General features: G+C 55.8%; 1 protein-coding gene across 10 annotated transcripts in view; it reads left to right on the top strand.

Annotated features, from left to right (window-relative positions):
* Positions 1-19564, top strand: part of GTF2IRD1 (GTF2I repeat domain containing 1) — a 120939-nt gene that overhangs the window by 50832 nt on the left and 50543 nt on the right. For 9 of the 10 annotated variants that reach the window (XM_070780017.1, XM_070780016.1, XM_070780013.1 and 6 more), the window contains 9 exons: positions 97-407; positions 1375-1464; positions 3591-3674; positions 8894-9077; positions 15477-15502; positions 16403-16511; positions 17337-17410; positions 17957-18037; positions 18835-18924. In XM_070780017.1, coding sequence (XP_070636118.1) covers positions 97-407; positions 1375-1464; positions 3591-3674; positions 8894-9077; positions 15477-15502; positions 16403-16511; positions 17337-17410; positions 17957-18037; positions 18835-18924 — 1049 coding nt within the window. The remainder of the gene's footprint in view (positions 1-96; positions 408-1374; positions 1465-3590; positions 3675-8893; positions 9078-15476; positions 15503-16402; positions 16512-17336; positions 17411-17956; positions 18038-18834; positions 18925-19564) is intronic. The other variant, XM_070780010.1, reaches the window with a different exon arrangement.

The raw sequence follows: 19564 nt of genomic DNA, 5'->3' as shown, positions 1-19564 counted from the left end.
TGTGCCTCACAGGCTCTCTGCAGGGATGGCTGGGGGCAGACATAGCCCTGGCTGGACGGGGGTGCACAGCCATCATGCGTCCTTTGCTTCACCCAGGCCGCTCGAGGATGGCGGACGGGACTCAAAGGCCCTGGTGGAGCTGAATGGCGTCTCTCTGCTAGCCAAGGGGGCTCGGGACTGTGGCCTGCACGGCCAGACCCCCAAGGGGCCACCTCAGGACCTGCCTCCCCCTGCCACCTCCTCGTCCATGGCCAGCTTCCTGTACAGCACGGCCCTCCCCAACCACGCCGTGCGGGAGCTCAAGCAGGAGGCGCCTGCCTGCCCGCTCGGCCCCAGTGACCTGGGCCTCGGCCGGCCCGGGCCGGAGCCCAAGGCCCCCGCTGCCCAAGACTTCCCAGACTGCTGTGGTAAGCTGCTTCCGGGGCCCCTGAGTCTGGGAGTGGGAAAGAGGTCACTCCTGCAGGGGCAGCTTCCCAGGGGAGGTCGGGGTGCTCAGGGCTGCAGGAGGCGTCTCGGAGCCAGGGGCTGGGGTGGGGCAGCTGGCGTCCTAGCTTGGACTCCGTCAGACCCCAGCCTCCGCCCAGTCATCTGTGACCTGGGACAAGAGATGCCCAAGAGGATCCCCGGGGGAGTCTCTGGAGGTGGGGAGTAAGCATACTAATCAGGTCCATGCATTTAATGAGCACCTACTGCGTACCCAGCATGGAATTAGGGATACCGGAAACATAAGGAAAAACTGGGCATGAGAAAGACCTGTATCCTTATTTTGGCCCCTCTACAAAGTGGCTGTGTGTCCCAGGGCAAATCTCTCTACCTCTCTGAGCCTGTTTCCTCCTCTGTAAAATGGAGATATGGAGAGTACCTGTCTAGCTGGGTTGTCATCATGATGAAATGACAGGGCACGTTAGCAGTGCACGTTCTCGGGCCCAGCCACCTGCAAACTGACAAGTGTGCCGAGTGGTTCCAGTGGGTGCTCAAGTCTGAGAACCACTGTACTACAGCCCTGAGTGCAATGCTCGGCACAGAGTAGGTGCTTATTATAAGTTACGAGAAGGAGAAAAAGGGAGCCCACCCTCCCCTCCACAGACGTGTGGGCTGAGCCGGAGGACAGGGCTTATATGCCTGAAACAAGTGTCCCCACCTGTAAAAGGTGACCTGGGATTGTGCCATCCAGAGAGCAGACTCCGCTACAGAATGTCTCAGGCCTCTGGTCAGCGAAGCTGCCTTGAGTTCCTGATCACGGGGCTCAGTTCTGGGTTCTTGCTGGTGGGGGAAATGTTACCCCAGAGCCCCGACCTGTGCACCCAGGCCAGATTTAGGGGAGCCCCTCTTAGGGCCCACCTTGAACCTGTACCTTTCTGCTCCCTTGTCCAGGACAGAAGCCCACTGGTCCTGGCGGTCCTCTCATTCAGAATGTCCATGCCTCTAAGCGGATCCTCTTCTCCATCGTCCACGACAAGTCAGGTAGGACAGTGCCCGTGGCAGCACCCTGTCCAGAGTGGGGATCCAGGACTGGGGTGCTGCTTCCCGACGTGCATGTGTGTCCCCTGAGTCTTTGTGAGAGGTAGGAGGACCAGCACTGCACAAGGGGCTTGTGCGTAAAACCAACATGTAATAGTTACACCGTGCTGCGTAACAAATTGCCCCAAAACTTAAAATGCCAAGCATCAATGCCTTATGGTTTCCGTGGGTCAGGAATTCAGGAGCAGTGTAGCCAGCTGCCTGTGGTTTTGGTATCTCTCATGAGGCCATTGATCAAGATGTCAGCTGGGGCTGTGATCATCTGAAGGCTCAGTTGGGGCTGGAGGATCCACCTCAAGCTCGCCCATGTGGCTGTTGGCAGGATTCATATTCCTTACTACGTGGGCCTCTACAGGGCTGCTTGAGTACCCTCACAATGTGGCAGCTGGCTTCCTGGAATTAGTGATCTGAGAGAGTAAGGAGGAAGCCACATGTCTTTTATGACCCAGCCTCAGAAATTACTTGTCCCTTCTGCCATGTTCTACCCATTAGAAGCCAGGGATTTGGGACTTTCCTGGGGGTCCAGTGGTTAGGACTCCATGCTTCCGCTGCAGGGGGCACGGACAGGGTCAGTCCCTGCTCAGGGAACTAAGATCCTGCAAGCTGCATGGCATGGCCATAAAAAATAATGAAGCCAAGAAATCGATCCAGTTCATACTCAAAACGGAGAGAGAGGAATTAAACTCCACCTTGTGAAAAAACAGGTGTCCAAGAAATATGTGGCCAGATGGATAGATGTTTTTTGTTTTAATTTCAGGCCTTTCAAGCAAGGGAGAGGCTTCTTAAGAATATATTTGTTTGTTTGTTCGGCTCTGCCAGTCCTTGTTGCAACGCGCAGGGTCTTTACTTGGGGCTCCTAAATTCTTAGTTGTGGCTTGTAGGATCTAGTTCCCCGACCAGGGATCAACCCCAGGCCCCCCGCGCCCCCCCACTTTGGGAGTCCAGAGTCTCAGCCCCTGGACCACCAGGGAAGTCCTGTGGACACATTTTTAAAGTACCAGGCAGTATAGGGGACAGGAAAATGTGGAATTCATTTATACCAAAACAGGATGAAGTGAGACTTTGCAGCAGCTTTGCCTTGTGGAGGTCTCAGCCTCACTTTGATGAGAGGTTCGTTAAGAAACCAGGTGCTAGCTGGGTGATCTCAGGCAAGTTACTCAGCCTCTCTGAGACTCAGTTTTCCCACATACAAAATGGAAATAATGCTGCATTTGCTATCTATGTTTACAAATTGTTCTGAGGGATTCATTAGGATACTGCGTGCTAAATTGCTTCTGTCATGTCCAACTCTTTGCAACCCCGTGGGCTGTAGCCTGCCAGGCTTCTCTGTCCATGGGATTCTCCAGGCAAGAATACTGGAGTGGGTTGCCATGCCCTCCTCCAGGGGATCTTCCCAATCCAGGAACTGAACCCGCATCTCCTACATCTCCTACACTGGCAGGCAGGTTCTTTACCACGAGGAACACCTGGGAAGCCCCAACCAGGATGTTACATATGGATAAAGTACTTAGCCCAGATAGCTACTTAATACATTAAAGATGTTCCTTTTATCATTTTAATGAACCAAATGATCTCTTTAGTGATTCACGCTAAATTGAGGGAGAGACTTTGGATCTGTGGGAGAGGCCAGCAGGGCTGAGGGTTTGAGGGGCCAAAGCTGAGTGAGAACCAGACATGACGGTTAGGTTTTGAAAGTCGAGACTCAGGAGAGGCCCAGGATGGACTGGCTGCGCCTGCATGATATGCACTGCCCATGGGGCGGACCGGGGGCTTCCCAGGTGGCTCCGTGGGTAAAGAATCCACCTGCAATGTGGGAGACACGAGTTCGATCCCTGGGTCGGGACGACCCCTGGAGGAGGAGGGTGTGGCGACCCCCTCCAGTATTCTTGCCTGGAGAATCCCGTGGACGGAGGAGCCTGGGGGGCTGCAGTCCATGGGGTCGCACAGAGTCAGGCAGGACCGCAGAAAACTGAGCACACCCATGCGGTGGGTGGACAGAGGCCAGCGGCCTCCAGATCGCGGGGTCCCTGCTCAGACGGGCCTCACTTGTCCCTCCTGTGTTTTGATAGAGAAATGGGACGCCTTCATAAAGGAAACCGAGGACATCAACACTCTGCGGGAGTGCGTGCAGATCCTGTTTAACAGCAGATATGGTGAGTGGGCGGCGCGGGCCGCGGGGTGGCCCCGGCAGCGTGCTGAGCAGCTCATTATGTGGCAATCACTCGTGTTCCCCGACATGACAGCAGGAGCCATATGCTGGTTCCCGCGCACCGTCAACGCGAATGTCATCTCCTGTCTGGGGAGGGGGTGGTTGTGTCAATATTTCCCTTCCAGATTCCCCGGGTGGGGGCGGGGAGACTGATGGCATAGCCCCAGACTGACTCACCTGTGGGAGGCAGGCCGGAAGCATGGTGGGGCGACTGCCCATCTAGGGGACCATCCAGAGAAATGTTTGTCGGCCTGGCATGCCCACAAGTTCCCCGTTGCACCGTGCCATATCCCGTCACCTCATTTCTGCCCCCTTCCTGGCGTGCCGCCTGCCCAGGGAGCCCTTTGCAGGTTTTTCGGACCAGACTCCTTACTTGTTCTTCAAAACTCAGTCTGGGCCCTCAAAACCCTGATGGTTTCCTCTCTGTTCCGTGTCGCATGCTTGATGCACCATGTCTGTATCTGTCCCCGTGAGGGGCCCGGGCAGCCCTGGCCCCTCGGTATCCCCGGCACCCAGGCCAGAGCTGGGCTCAGAGCACATGTCAGCTCATAGTATTCCAGGCAACAGACACAGGTGGTAACCGGGGCTAGGGTGGGGGGTCTCCCACATGATGGTGCTTCAGCCAAGCGTGCAGGGCAGCCACTGGTTGGCTCGGAGGCAGGGGCCAGACCTGTAAACTCACGCTGAGTCCTGGGATCCCCAAGTCGCCTCCCCCACCTGGTCCCCTTTGTCCCATCAGCAGTCCTGTATCACCCTCACTGATGGGCTCAGCCTCCCTGGAGCTCTGCCTGTGAGCCCCACGCTGATCAGATGCAGCGTGGGCCTGGCCAGGGTGGGATGAGGTGACGCACGTACCCCCAGATCACTTGGCTCGCAGCTGTGGTGTCACTGAACTCACCGGCATCGTGCAGCCGCCTGGGGGGTGGTCCCTCTGCATGAGGAGACTGGGGGAGGGGGCACCACCCAGAGCCACAGGGACAGAGAGGAGGGTCCGGGGCCTGGGGAACTGCTGCAGCTGTGGGATTGGGGAGAGCACTGCCCTGGGAGTCCACAGCCACTTGCCAGGTGCCCTGGAGTTGCCCGGTCCTCCCTAACCTTGACCTCACCATAACCAGACCAGCCCCAAATCAAGACGGCTCCACTGCCCTCCCTCCCCTCCTTGCTGTTGTTCAGTCACTAAGTCGTGTCCGACTCTTTTGCGGCCCCACGGACTGTAGCCCTCCAGGCTCCTCTGTCCATGGGATTCTCCAGGCAAGAATACTGGAGTGGGTTGCCATTTCCTTCTCCAGGGGATCTTCCTGACCCAGGGATCAAACCCGAGTCTCCTTCTGGCAGGTGGATTCATGACCGCTGAGCCACCTGGCTGGCTCCTCTCCCCCGCTGCTTGGCTGAAAAAAAAAACCCTCTTTCTCTGCTCACAACACTTCTGACAACAGAAATCAGTGTTTTCCATGCCACGCAACCCTGTGAATACCAGCTGGGGGCCCTACATCTTGTTTTAATTCTGACCCTAACTCCCCATAGTTACAGACGCAACCCCCCACCGCAGATTAAGGGCTCAGTCCCCCAAGACCGCACCCCTACTTCAGACACCATTCACAAGTAATGGGTCCCCAGCGTACCCACACTTCTGTCCAACTTGTCTACCCATCTGCAGTTCCCACGACCCCCTCCAGGGATTTGGCAGTTTGCCAGAAGGATTCCCAGGTGGCTCAGCGGTGAGGCATCCACCTGCCAGTACAGGAGGCGCAGGAGATATGGGTTTGATCCCTGGGTCGGGGAGATCCCCTGGAGGAGAAATGGGAGCACTCCAGTATTATCACAGAGAAGCCTGGTGGGCTATAGTCCATGTGATCTCAAAGAGTCGGACACAACTGAAGCGACTAAGTATACACACACACTCACACACACACACACACACGCACACATATACACGCACACCAGAGTTGAAGATCACATGTGTCCTTACTATATCGCATATCGCACTTGCTTCTTTTCTTTTTTAAAAAAATTTAGTTTTATTTATTTATTTTGTCTGTGCTGGGTCTTTGTTGCTGCACAGGCTTTTCTGTAGTTGCGAGGCTTGGGGGCTGCTCTCTAGATGTGGTGTGTGGGCTTCTCATTGTGGTGGCTTCTCTTGTTGCGGAGCACAGGCTCTAGGACACAGACCCAGTAGTGGGGCATGGGCTTAGTTGCCCCAAGGCGTGTGGGATCTTCCCACATTAAGGACTGAACCCATGTCTCCTGCATTGGCAGGTGGATTCTTCACCAGTGAACCATCAGGGAAGCCCTCTTTCTTCCCTTCATTTTTGTTCTCACTCACTGACCTGTTGGCTCACTTCTCAGTAATGCGTTTTGAGCCCTCGACCTTGTGTCGGGCACTCAGACCAGCTCTGGTCTCAAGGTGCTTCAGCACGTGCCTAAAGATGTGTCTGCGGTGGTACGCGGTGGTATACTGTAGTACGTGCTGGAGTGTAGTAGCATGCAGGGGTGGGGGGCCTTAGAAAGGGAGGATGATTCAGAGCCAGGCTTGGGGAGTCAGGGGTGGCTTCCTGGAGGAGGTGTTCTTTGATCCACCCTGGGGCTGGGGAGACTTGAATCACGTGGGCTTGGTGGGCTGGTGTGTTGGGGTGGGGCTGAGCGAGGCCAGGTACTGCAGAGGGCTCTCAGCAACTGAATTTCCCCCCTTCCTCCGCAGGCAGGTGTGAGCTGGATGGGGGAGCAGGGAGAGGATAGCTGGTGAAGGCTGGCTCCATCTGCAGTGGGTGGGTTCTGCCCTCACCACATGGGCACAGCCGCTGCCAGTCTTTAGCCTGTTGTGTGTGCTGGATGTTTCCAGAATGTTGCGCCTGTCCCCAAGGCCAGTACCTGGGCCCACCACCATGGCCAAACCCAAGGAGGAGTGATGGGGTTGAAGTGGTTGAGACCTTGCCCCCGCTCAGGCCAGGGCTCCCTCTGAGCTGTCCCTTTGGCTCCCCAGGGGAGAAGCTGCCCCCTGTGAGTATTGGGAGACCCTCTGGGTGGGTGGGGACGTTGTCTGGATGCCTGAAGCATCCCACAGACCCAGGACTTGCAGATCTTGCTCCTGGTTCTCGCCCCTGCCATTTCAGCTCCCAACTCTGGGCGAAGTGGGCCAGTGATGGGGCTGGGGGTGCAAAGAGAAAAAAACAAAAGGAATGAGGGGACCCCAGCCTTCAGGAAGCCTCAACGTCTCTACCACTGAGGAGAGGTTGAAGCGACACAAGGGTTCAAGGACTGTACGTGGGGGCTCCATCCTCCCCTTCCAAGCAGTCGGCAGCTGGGGCTTCTGCGAACCAGGTCTTTGTCCAGGCTGGTGGCAGGACAGGCCCAGTAAGTCAGATGAACCCAAGCGGAGTTGGATTCACATGGACTCGAAAAACCCAAGAACCCATCACTCAAGTACCAAGGCTGGGGGGTGGCTGGTGATGCTCGGGAACCGGTGGCAATGGGGGGAGAGAGAGAAATGGTTTGACAGCTGCTGAGATTTCGAGGGTTTAATTAGACAACGAGCCAAGTGTGATCTTCACAGTGGGATCTGGCTGCCAAAGCCGCCAACGCAGACCTGGGCTGCGTCAACAGAGAAACAGTCTTGGCGGCGCCCCAGGGAGCGTCCCGGACGGGGACTCTGTCCTGCCCGGGTCCCAGCGTTTCTGACGGCAGGGAAGGCAGCCCAGGTCTGGGCTGGCACTTGTCTGGATGCAGATGAAGCCTGGCGTGACCCGAGGAGCCAGGCCAGGATGGCGGGCAGCCTGAGGGGCAGAGGGCAGCTGGCAGGGCCTTGGGACAGGCTGGAGACACCCTTGGGCAAGGCACGAGCGAAGTGGACAGCCGGCCCAGCTTTGTCTCCCAGGCTTTGGGGCCCCATGATAGCACCATCAAGCACATACTAGGCATTCAAAACTACTGGGTGAGAGAATAAATGGAAAGGAGGAGCTAAGTGACTTCCCTGATGGCCCAGTGGTTAAGAATCCACCTTGCAATTCAGGGAACATGGGTTTGATCCCTGGTTGGGGAACTAAGGTCCCACATGCCATGGAGCAGCTAAGCCCGCACATGTCAACTACTGAGCCCACGCATCACAAGGAAAGATCCTGCTTGCCACAACTGAGACCTGATGCAGTCAAATTAATTAATTAATTTTTAAAAATACTAAAAAAGAGCAGAAAGGAGAAGCTGGGGTGTGTGAATGACCGAAATGGCAGGACCACACCAAACAGTCGGAAAGAAAAGAACAAGGAACCGCTTCCCAAGCTCAGATTCCATCTACACTGCTGTTGGCAAAGCTGTCAGCTTCCAGCAGCATCTCATCTATGTCACTGACGAGTGAGCAGCGTACTGGGCCCCTCCCTGGAGGAAAGGGCATACCTGTATGACTGGAAGCATCTTGCCAAGAGCCCAGCATGAGCCTGGAAGCTTCCTGAAGCCGCTCATTGACTCCCAGATACACAGGGAGCAGCTACTGTGTGCCCTGCCCTAGACAGTGAACCAACGCGCAGATAAATGTGTTTGTAACGTCAGGTTATGATAAATGTGGGATGAAAAACAAAGGGTGGGCTAGGGAGGGATGGGAGGGCTGCTCTAGGCTGGTAAGGTGACAGCTGAGAGGACACTTTAGTGGGGAGAGGGAGGGAAGGAAGGCTATTGTGATCCAGAAGAGTGTCTGAGGAGACAGAAGAGCAGGTGCAAAGGCCCTGGGGTGAGTGTGTGCCTGGCGCGTTAGGGAAGCAACAGGGAGGCTGGAGAGGGACTTCCCTGGTGATCCAGTGATTAGGACTCCGCCCTCCAATTCAGGGGACACGGGTTCAGTCCCTGATTGGGGAACTAAGATCTCACATGGCGAAAAAAAGAGAAAGCTGGGGAGACTGGGGCGAGCAAGCAGAGAGCGGTGAAAGGAGGGAGATCAGGTCAGAGGTTCTGGTCACACAGGGCTTTGTGGGACTTTGGCTGCTGCTGAGTGAGATGGGAGACTATGGGCATTTTTTAAAGGGCAGAGTGACATATTTCAGGAGGATCGCCTCTGGCTGCTGTGTGGCCAGAGTGGTTGGTACGCCTGGGAGGTGGGAGGCGGTGATGACCAGGCCCTGGGGCCCCGCACGTCCCACGGCCTCCACCCCGCGTTCAGCCTTGACGTTGCCCTTCCAGCGGAAGCCCTGGGCCTGGACCACATGGTCCCCGTCCCCTACAGGAAGATCGCCTGCGACCCGGAGGCCGTGGAGATCGTGGGCATCCCAGACAAGATCCCCTTCAAGCGCCCCTGCACCTACGGAGTCCCCAAGCTGAAGCGGATCCTGGAGGAGCGGCACAGCATCCACTTTGTCATTAAGAGGTAGGGGTCGGGGAGCAGGGGAGCCTGGGCTCGGGGTACCGGGGTGGCAGACCTGGGCAGGGGGGAACAACAGGCATGAAGCGGGGCCCTCGGGTGGTGACAAGGGGGTGGGGTGATTGAAGGGATTCCCTGACAGTTGTGTGGCCTCCTCCTCCTGGCCTCTTCTGAGAATGAAGTGGAAAAATGGAGCCACAGTGCTTGGCCCAAGTGGGCACTTGCTAAGTTTTTAGAGGTGTTTTCCTGCCCCTAAAGAAGACCCGAGGGTTTCATGGTGGTGCAGTGGTGAAGAATCCAACTGCCGACGCAGGAGACGCAGGTTCCATCCCTGGGTCAGGAAGATATCCTGGAGGAGAAAATGGCAACCCACTCCAGTATTCTTGCCTGGGAAATCCCATGGACAGAGGAGCCTGGCGGGCTACAGTCTGTGGGGTCACAGAAGAGATGGACCCGACTGTGTCTCTAAACAGCAGCAATGAAGACAAGCTGAGGCCTTTGCCCTTAACTGCCTTCAGAGGGGAGCCCCGCCCTGAGCTCGGGTGGGATGGACCAGCCTCGCCTTCTGCGCCTCCCATTGGGTGGCCCTGCCTGCTGGTACTTTGTCTGCCTTTCCTGCTCTTCCACGGGATCAGTTTCCCTGGTTTAGATGGGTGGGAGAGGGCAGGCACGATGGACTCCAGAACGGCAGCCCCTGCCTCCTAGACCTAGACCTACCCCTCACCCCTCCACCCCCGATCCCTGCCTTGTCTCCCAAATCCCGCAGAGGACCCCGCCCTCACACCCGGCTCAACTCACTGCCGAGCCAGCGTCTCCAGGCAAGGCCAGCCTTCCTGGGATGCTTCCTCCTAAATAGTTAGAGATGATAGGGAGGGGGCCAGAGGCCATTCTGTCCAGCCCCTTGCCTCCAGCGGCACTGATTGCATTGGCCCCCTCCCAGGCGTCTGTTCCGGGAGCTCTCTGGGGGCGCGCTCCCACCATGCGTGTGGACTCACGTGCCTGCTTGCACGTTTGACGCGCTAGACTGTAAGCTGGGGCTGTGGCTCATTGCCGAATCCCCAGCACCCACAGCAGTCCCTGGTATGTGCGAGATGCCAGTACCTATCTGTGGAACAGATGGATGGATGGATGGAAGTGCTTGTCCAAATTTGGACTCGTGCCATCTGATTTCTTAGAGCGTAGGAAATAAAGAGTCATGGGAGAAAGGAAAAATGGTGGTGGAGGGGGGCTGAATACCTGTTGAAGGTGGTCAGGGGGCCTCTGAAGGTCCCATAGGTTAAGCCAGACCTGGAGGCTGAGAATGGCCACCCGCACCCAGCTGGGCAGTATCTGGGCATAAGAATTGACCTCAGTGAGCAGCCCAGACACCCGGGGTTCCAGAGGGTGGGGATTGTCTTTGAGAGCATGGAATTGTTCTGGAACTTTGGGAAAGACCTCTGTAGGGTTGCTGGATGCCAGCCTGGCTGCTGGGGGAGACTAGTGTGAGTTGGTGGCTGTGGCCTCAGGCTTGGTTGGCATGACGCGCGGAGGGAGAGAAGTGGTTGGATTGGGGATCAAATCTGAGCGGTGATGCCGATGGCGTGTGCTGGTGGGTGGACCATGGAAATGAGATGGGGGGCAGGAAAGAAGGATCACCCCCACGTGGCTGCTTGAGTTCATCTTGGAGATGCTCAGGAGATGAAATTTTCAGAAGCCCCACTGAGAGGTCAGAAGCTCAGGTCTGAGTTGGAGATAGAAATCTGAGAGTTGCAGACTTCCCTGGTGGTCCAGTGGTTAAGACTTCACGCTCCCAGTGCAGGGGGCTTGGGTTCAATCCCTGGTGAGGGAACTAAGATCCCTCATGCCGCGCAGCATGGCCAAAAAAAAAAAACTATAAGAAATCTCGAGAGTTGGCAGTGTGGTCCAGGAAGGGATCACAGGGCAGAGGAGAGAAATAGAAGTGAGACGAGAAGAGGGCCCACATTGGACCCTGGGATCCCCGTGTTAGAGGCTGGGGTTGGGAAGAGGAGGGGTCACCCGCAGAGGAGGCTGAGCATGGCCCAGAGCTGGGCAGGCATCTCGCTGCCACTGCGGGTGGTGACTCTGAAAGCCAGCTCTAACGGTGGGGGACCCCCTCTCAGAACCCTTCACCATGTGACCGCTCCCAGGGTGCCACGCTGTCGTCTGTCAGCCACCTCCATACACACCTCGGTTTCTCTCCACCTTCGTTCCTGGTTCTCTGAGCTCCTGCTGCCTCACCTGTCTCCATCCTTTGCTGAAACCCTTCCCTCTGCCTGGCGCTGCTCCCCACCCTCCTTCCCACCTGTCTTGTCTTTCAAGGCTCCCTTTCCTGCCTGGAAGCCGTCCCCTGTCCTCACTCAGAAAGAACTTACCCCTCCGGCAGCAGGTGGCTTCTTCCCCCCATCAGCGCCCCCACCACCTGCCGTCACACGGTGGCAGGGGGACCACCTCTGAGCTGCCTCTTGTGCCCTTTGAACCCCTTCCCTGGGGCGGGGATCCCACTTGATAAATCACTCTGGAGGTGAATTGAAATCAAGTGCCCTTCTTTCAGGAAGTGCCTACTGTTGTCTAGCTTAAATCTCTCTTGCTGCTGCCTGGGTCCTTTGCCTTCAGTTGACTCCTGGTAGCGAGGGAGGAAATGGCAACCCACTCCAGTGTTCTTGCCTGGAGAATCCCAGGGACGGGGGAGCCTGGTGGGCTGCCGTCTATGGGATCGCACAGAGTTGGACACGACTGAAGCAACATAGCAGCAGCAGCAGCAGCAGCGAGGGAGGTGGGGCAGAAAGCAGCAAGGACATCCCTGTGACCCCTTACATGCCTGACCGTGGTATTTGCGTCCTCGCTGTGACACAAATAACTCACCTTCATCTCCCTCTATCCAAACTGTAGTTCGTTTAATCCTTCACTAGTATTTGCCAGGCGCCTCCTGAAGGCCGAGCCCTTCACTGAGCTCTACTGAGGACCTCATGAAACAACAGGCACAGTCCTCACCTGCCCCCAGGAGTGATGGTCACTCCTGTGATGAGTCCTGGGAGAATCAAAACAACATGTTTCCAGGTACAGACTTGGTGGCATCAGAGCAGCAAGCCTGTGGGACTTCCTGGAGGAGGAGGCTTGGAATCAGGCAGACCGGGTTTGAAATCACACGCTGTGTGATAACCTTGAATAGCACTTCTCTTCTAAGCCTCAGTGTCTTCATTTGTAAAAACAGAGATAATGGTGCCCGCACCCCCCACTGACATAGTCCAGTGGCTAAGACTGCGCTCCCAACACAGGGGGCCCGGGTTTGATCCTTGGTCAGGGAACTAGATCCCACATGCCACAAGTAAGAATTTGCTTGCACAACTAAAGATCCCACATGCCGCTAATAAGTCCTGGCCCAGCCAAATAAATATTTTTTTTAAAAAGTGATGCCCCACCTTTCAGGTTCTTCTCATCCTAAAATGAGGAGATGGACCTAACGTACCTGGCCTATAGTAGCTGCTCAGCAAACACAAGGCCTTTCCCTTGACCTCATCTCCCTCCATATAAAAGAGTACTTGAGCGTATCAGTGCCGACAACCTAAGTTTGAATGGCCCTACCGTTTCCCAGCTGTGTGTCCTTGGGCAAGTTCCTGAACTGCTCCATGCCTCACTTGCCTCATCTGTAAAATGGGGCCGATGATTGTTCAAGCCTCATAACACTGATTGGAGACTAAATGGATGTGAGTAAGGGGCTTAGGGGCTTCCCACATCAGACCTTCTCCCTGTCATCTGCCCGCTGCCTCCAGTTCTACCAGGAACTGCAGGCCGAGGTCTCAAGCCCCCTCCCCTGTGCTCCCTGATAAGGAAATGTGACCATAGATCATAAAACCACCATTAATGCTGGCGGCCTCCCATTGCCGGGTGGGGCTGAGGAAGTGGTTCGGAGAAGAAGGCAGGTGTCCCCAGAATTCCTCCCTGCAGCTGCTGCTCAGCCTCGGGGACCCCGACAAGCATGAGCCTCCAGGGGCATCGGAGGAGCCGAGGCCTCTCAGAATAAGAGAAGGCATCTTGCTTGGGGGCTCACTGCCCCAGCCATCCAGGCTCTGCCCTGTGTCACCAACCTTTTTGTCTCTGTTTGAATTTCCCTCTGGGTCCACCTTGGGCACTGTTGGGTCCCATGGTATTTCGACTCATACATCTGTTCCTTTTGGGGGCTTCCCTGGTGGCTCAGAGGGTAAAGAATCCACCTGCAATGCAGGAGACCCGGGTTCGACCCCTGGGTCGGGAAGATTCCCCTGTAGAGGGGCATGGCAACCCACTCCAGTGTTCTTTTTTTTTTTGATAGTGAAAATATATTTTATTTTTTAATACAATAGCTGCCAGCAAATATATTGGTTCCAGAGAGAGAAAAGAAAATACAAGCATTCTACAATAAGCTTTCATTTTCCTTTTCAAGTAATTTTAAAAAATGCTTCAATTCTGTTCAAGTTTATGATTTGGGGGAGTTGAAATTTTTTTCCATAATAAAAGTATAATTTTGAAAGCCCCAACCTTGGTAATTTGTAAAGGATGGGATAAAAATGATGATACAGTATAATAATGAATGTTTCCCTCTCTCTGAATCAAATACTGATTATAACCAGTGTAAGAAATTGGTTAATCAATACATTTGATGAAATGTGTATCAAAATGTTCATGAAAAAATACACTTCTATTTCTTCTCATTTTTACCATGTAGATATTTTCTAAATGGATTATTTTAAATGCACAGAAATAAAAGCTATCTACACGCAGCTCTAAAGAGATTCAAAACAACAGAAGTAAATGTGCCTAAATTCTAAAGTCAAACAAATGAGTGTAAGAATAAATGTCAGAAACCTCTTCATTGTATACAGATTGCTCAAGGGTTTAAAGATAGTTGTATAAGCCAAAGTTACCAAGAAATAAAATCTTGTATGAATTTTATCACAAAAGTCAACAATCTTGGTAAAAGGAAATAACAGAACTATACAGAAAATCCACATCTATATTTTTTTTAAAAGGGAGAAGTTATATCAACTGAAATAGTAGACAGCCTTCCAAATGTTGAACACAAAAATTTCTCAAAATCCCTTGGAAACTATAAGATCTTCCATTCAGACTCTTATCTTGTTTAAGTTTTCATGGTAGTTCATGTAGTGTATGGGTTGTTGTATTAGAAATAATCTGATATTATTTCTACAACTACTGAATCATTCCCCTCTTCATTTAAACCCCTTTTGTTTCACTCCAGTGTTCTTGCCTGGAGAATCCCATGGACGGAGGAGCCTGGCGGGCTATACAGTCCGTGGGGCTGCAAAGAGTCAGATACGACTGAGCCCCTAACATACACACACGTCCCTTCATTTGTCCCATGTCACCTCTGCAGCCTGAATTTAGTACCCAAGGCCCTGGCCCCTTGTCCAGCCACTCCATGGCACACAGGCTGTACTGCAGCCGCCCCCTGCCCCCCGACCAGCTGCGTGAAGCTCCTCAGCCTGCTGGGGGCCACTCTGGTAGGGGCTGGGAGCAAAGCAGACAGAACAGCAGCCCTGGAGGCAGGCAGCTAGCCTTGCCGACCTTTACTCCATCCTGTTTCCTGGAATAAGAATTCCAGGTGTCTTATCAGAATGACTCAGGAGTCCCTGCGTGGCCCCTGGGTCATCAGCCATCCCCGCTGCAGTCCGCTCTCTGTGTGCTGATGGAGTGATCTAAGGGTGCCGTGCCCTCCTGGAGGCTCCCTTTGCCCATGGGGTAGAGACCACCTGCCTGGGCACAGCGCTGCAGGCTGGTCACCTCCCCTGGGACACCTCCAGCTGGCCACGTGTAACTGCCAGCCCTCCCCCATGTCTCTACCTGGCCCACCTCTGGCCTCTCACCTGAGCTCCTCATCCTCAACTCCAGGAAGTCTTTTCCGACCCCCTCCCTGCTTGGGTCCTGTAGGCTTCTGAGACACCCCTGAGAGGTCCCATGCGTCACCCTACGAGGCTACAATCTGGAACAAGCCCAGCCTGTGCTGGGGGATCGGGATCTCCCGTCGCTGAGACGCGGGTGTTGGTGGGTAAAGGGTGTGGAGCCCTGGGGGAAAGAGGTGTGAGTTATCCAGCAACTGTGGCCAAGGAGAACTGGGGTTCTGTAGGAAGCCCCCCCCACGCCCCCGGGTGTCGCGATGAATAGGTTGGACCCTCTGGGACCCCCAGGACCTGGCCAATCGATGCCTCCCCTGACTGTGGAGAAATGGTTTGGGGTGTTTGGCTGTTGGCGGTTATCTGGCTCCTCTGGACCGTGCCCTTTCCTGCCCCAAACGCGGCCAACCTGGTGCCCAGGTCTGCAGCTGCAGCCTGCGTGTGGGACTAGAGTGACCGTCACAGAGGGGGCCTGAGCCCAGCTCCCCTCTCATGCCCGTCTCTCCTCTCTCCCCAGGATGTTCGACGAGCGAATTTTCACAGGTATGTGTGGGGACTGTCCAGTTTGTTCTAAAGCCACCAAGCTGATGCCCCTGAGTGCCTGAGCTGCCATGACACCAGACCCTGGTGTGGGAAGGGAGCCTGGGGGTGGCTTCTGCATTCTGGGGCAGACATGGGGGCCCCCAGCTCCCAGGTGCAGACAGACCATCAGGACACCCAGCCCCAGATATTGTCAAATGCGAACATGTGAGAGGTACTGTCCTCAGCTGTTAGCATTTTTAACTTTTAGTTTTCAATAGTCTCTTAAGTGGGTTCTGTTCTTTTCCCTGAAGTCCAGCTAGTGAACTCCGGGGTCTGGATGCAAACCCAAGTGCCCAGGCCTTGAGCAGTGGGCGGGTCGCCTCTCACGAAAAAGAGGTGGGCTCTGCTGGGTACTGCAAAGGGAGCTCGCATCTTGGGGTGCAATATATCTGGGTCCCTACCTCCCCCCAGCTTTGTGACCTTGGGCAAGGTCAGATGGGCCTCAGTTTCCATATCCGTGAAATGGTAAGAGCTCCATCCTCTGGGTTGGTGCTCTGGGTTCCTGGGATAACTAAATGTAGAGGGTGGTCCTGGGGTGCAGCCTTGGGAAGACTCAGCCCCTTTCCCAAGGGCTCCCTGAGCCCCAGTAGCACATGTGCGGTCAGGGTGGTCATTTCCAGCTTCTCCTTCCTGCCCAGTCCTCTGAGATCCTTGCCATCCTTACTCCTCGTCCCAGGAGGGGTCTCTCTCCCTGGACCCCTTCCCAGTTTGGCTGGATATGGAGACCACAGGGAGGGGCGGAGGCCAGGCCACACATGAGGGGTGCCCCCCAGCAACTGCCCCCAGGCGCCCCCCCCAGGCCGAGAAGGCTGGCGAGCCTCCTGCCTGACCACCCTGCCCCTCCCTGGCTCTCCCCACCAGGGAACAAGTTTACCAAAGACCCCACGAAGCTGGAGCCGGCCAGCCCTCCAGAGGACGCCTCTACGGAGGTGGCCCGTGCTGCCGTCCTGGATCTGGCTGGGACCACCCGGTAAGGCCGTCCGCCGTCCCCACCCCACCTCTGCGGGGAGGAGCAGGGACAGGCCGGCTCCCTCCACCTGGACACCCCACACAGGGCCGTTCCACATAGACACCGTGTGCCCCGCCCCACTGCGGGCCCGGGAGACTCTAAAAGGACCCAGAAGGAGCAGAGACTCTGCCGATTTTCTTTCACCCAGAGGACTCTCGTCAACCCTCGGGATCTAAGAAACCTTCCCTGCCACCCAGACTAGACCGGCGTCTGCCCCGCGTGGCCACAAGGCCCTGCACTCTGCTCATGGCCTGGTCACCCTTCACCAATGTCCGCACGGAGGCCCTGGGCTCCTGGGCGCCAGGGATGGGCCATCTGTCCCGGAGTCCACTTGTCTGGTCTGGTTCTGCCCTGACGGTGCTCTGTGAATGAACTGAATCATCCAACCCAGGACCCTCCCCAGCTTCACTTTCCGCCCCCGCCAGAGCCCGCAACCCCCTCCAGGCTGGTGGTTCCTACAGCTCAGTGCCCCCCAGCAAGCCCTGATCACACCCCCACCCCGTGCTAAGCTGTGGGGCTCCCAGACTGGCCAGACCCAGGCCTCAGGAGCTGCCAGCAGGTGGGCAAGGTGGGCGCCTGGTAGGTCACCCCAGGAGAGGGAGCAGGGCCTTGGCCGGGGCAGCCAGGAGACTTGTCCTGGGCGACGGGGCCCTGGGAGTCTTGCTGGGGTGGGAGCCGGTGCGATCAGGGGTGTGTTCTGGATTGGCAGCCACTGAGGCCCCCTGACTGCTCAAAGGGCGAGAACAGGGGGTGATGCCATGTCGTTTCTCGACTTCCTTCCCACAGGTCAGACAAGAGCAGTCTCTCCGAAGACTGCGGGCCAGGTGAGGAGCTGGAACCCACTGCGTGCGTCCGGAGCGGTGGGTGCCTTGGGCAGGAAGCAGGCTCAGACTATGAGCCCGGTTCAGTTCAGTTCAGTCGCTCAGTCATGTCCGACTCTTTGCGACCCCATGGACTGCAGCACGCCAGGCTTCCCTGTCCATCACCAACTCCCAGAGTTTACTCAAACTCATGTCCGTCAAGTCAGTGATGCCATCCAGCCATCTCATCCTCTGTCGTCCCCTTCTCCCCGCATCAGTCTTTCCCGGAGGACTAAGGAATTTCCTCTGCTCACCACTGTCCCCCCTTCCCAGCTGCAGAGCAGGCTGGGGGCCACGGAGGGGCACGTGGGATGTGGTGGCTTTGTGTAGGATTCTACCACTGCCTCCTCATCCTTGGCAATTCCAGTCTCAGTGGCCAGGTGTATATGCTGCATCTGCCTATAGATCAGACACCAGAGCTGACTTGACTTTCTCTGGCGCTACTAATGAGTCCCAGACAGGGGAGTGTTCAGGAGTGACCTACCTTACCGGGCCAAGTTCGTGCCCCAACATGACCGGATTCCTCATCTCCTCCTTGTTTCGCAGGAACCTCCGGGGAGCTGGGTGGGCTGAGACCCATCAAAATCGAGCCAGAGGATCCAGATATCATCCAGGTCACCGTCCCAGGTAAGGGCTGATCCTGCCGCCCACACCTGAACCTTCAGAGATGGAGCAGCTCCCAAAACGGAGGCCCTGGGACCGCTGCAACCAACACGTCCCCTCCTGGGCTGACCCACTCTGTCTCTCTAGCACCTGCCCTGGCCAAGAAGGTGTCTCCAGGCCACTGTTTCTCGGTCTGGTCTGACCGTGAAAGGGTGCAGCATTCTGGGTGCTTTCTGCAGCCATCCCTGCCCTCTGGGCTGGGAGTCAGGTCTCTGCTCCGACCTTCCTTAAGGTCCCCACAGCCATCACGTCTCTGGCCTGGATTCCCTGGGATTTGCGAGGCAGAGTGGGGAGAAGCAAAGGTCATCAGAGGGACTTCCCTGGTGGCCCAGTGGTTACAACTCCACACTGCCAGTGCAGGGGACACAGGTTCAATCCCTGGTCAGGAAACTATGGTCCTATATGCCACACAGCCAAAAAGTAAATAGAATGGAAAGAATTTTTAAAAAAAAAGAAAATAGAGAAGGTCGTTGAAATAAGATTTGAGTTTGACTCCAGACCTGGATCCCTCTGGGCCTCAGTTTCCACGTCTGTGAAGTGGGGCATGTCCTTGGCCTCTGGAGGGTCAGTATGGGGGTAAATCCAGGGCTCCGGGCCCCTTGGGCTCCCGCTGACCCCTGGCACAGCTACCCTCCCAGAGTCCAAGGGAAGGTTTCCAGTAGGGTCCTGCTCTAGGGGTGTGCAGGGCTGGGGGTCCCTGGGGACCACGGTAGGGTGGGACAGACAGAAGATGCTCTCACCATGTGGAGTTTTGCCTCCAGACCCTTCCCCAGCCTCTGAGGAAATGACAGACTCGATGCCTGGACATCTGCCCTCAGAAGATTCTGGTTACGGGATGGAGATGCTGACTGGTAAGAGACGGGCTGGGCTCCTCTGGTGGCTCACACAGTAAAGAATCCGCCTGCAGCGTGGGAGACCCAGATTCGATCCCTGGGTGGGGAAGATCCCCTGGAGAAGGGAATGGGAACCCACTCCGGTATTCTTGCCTGGGAAATCCCATGGACAGAGGAGCCTGGCAGGCTATGGTCCATGGGGTCACAATGAATCAGACACGACTGAGCAACTAACAGGAACAGAAAAGAGATGGGCTGGAACCCACCTCCCTGGGATTTTTCTGGGTGTTGACTGCCCCCCTTAGAAGAAACTCAGTATATGCCTGACTCCCCCAGCCAGGCTAGGTTCCTTTCTGAAAACTTGAACTAGGCTCTGAGTTATATTCAGCTTGGTTACTCTGTCTTTCCCAGGAGCTCCCATGTGGATAAATTTGTTCATTTATTCAGTAGCTATTTATCGAGCACCTATTATGTACCAGGTGCCATGCAAAGTGCTGGGGACAGAGCAGTGAACCCAACAGACCGCAAAGCCCCCGCCCTTGTGCTGACATGCCAGTGCAGGAAGACAGACAGTAAGCAAAGCAATAGGGAAATAGGGAAATTCCCTGGCGGTCTAGTGTTTACGGGGCTTCCCCGGTGGCTCCAACAGTAAAGAATC

Source organism: Bos indicus, chromosome 25, assembly GCF_029378745.1.
Source record: "Bos indicus isolate NIAB-ARS_2022 breed Sahiwal x Tharparkar chromosome 25, NIAB-ARS_B.indTharparkar_mat_pri_1.0, whole genome shotgun sequence".
Classification (NCBI taxonomy): domain Eukaryota; kingdom Metazoa; phylum Chordata; class Mammalia; order Artiodactyla; family Bovidae; genus Bos; species Bos indicus.
This window is presented reverse-complemented; position numbering and strand designations above follow the sequence as displayed.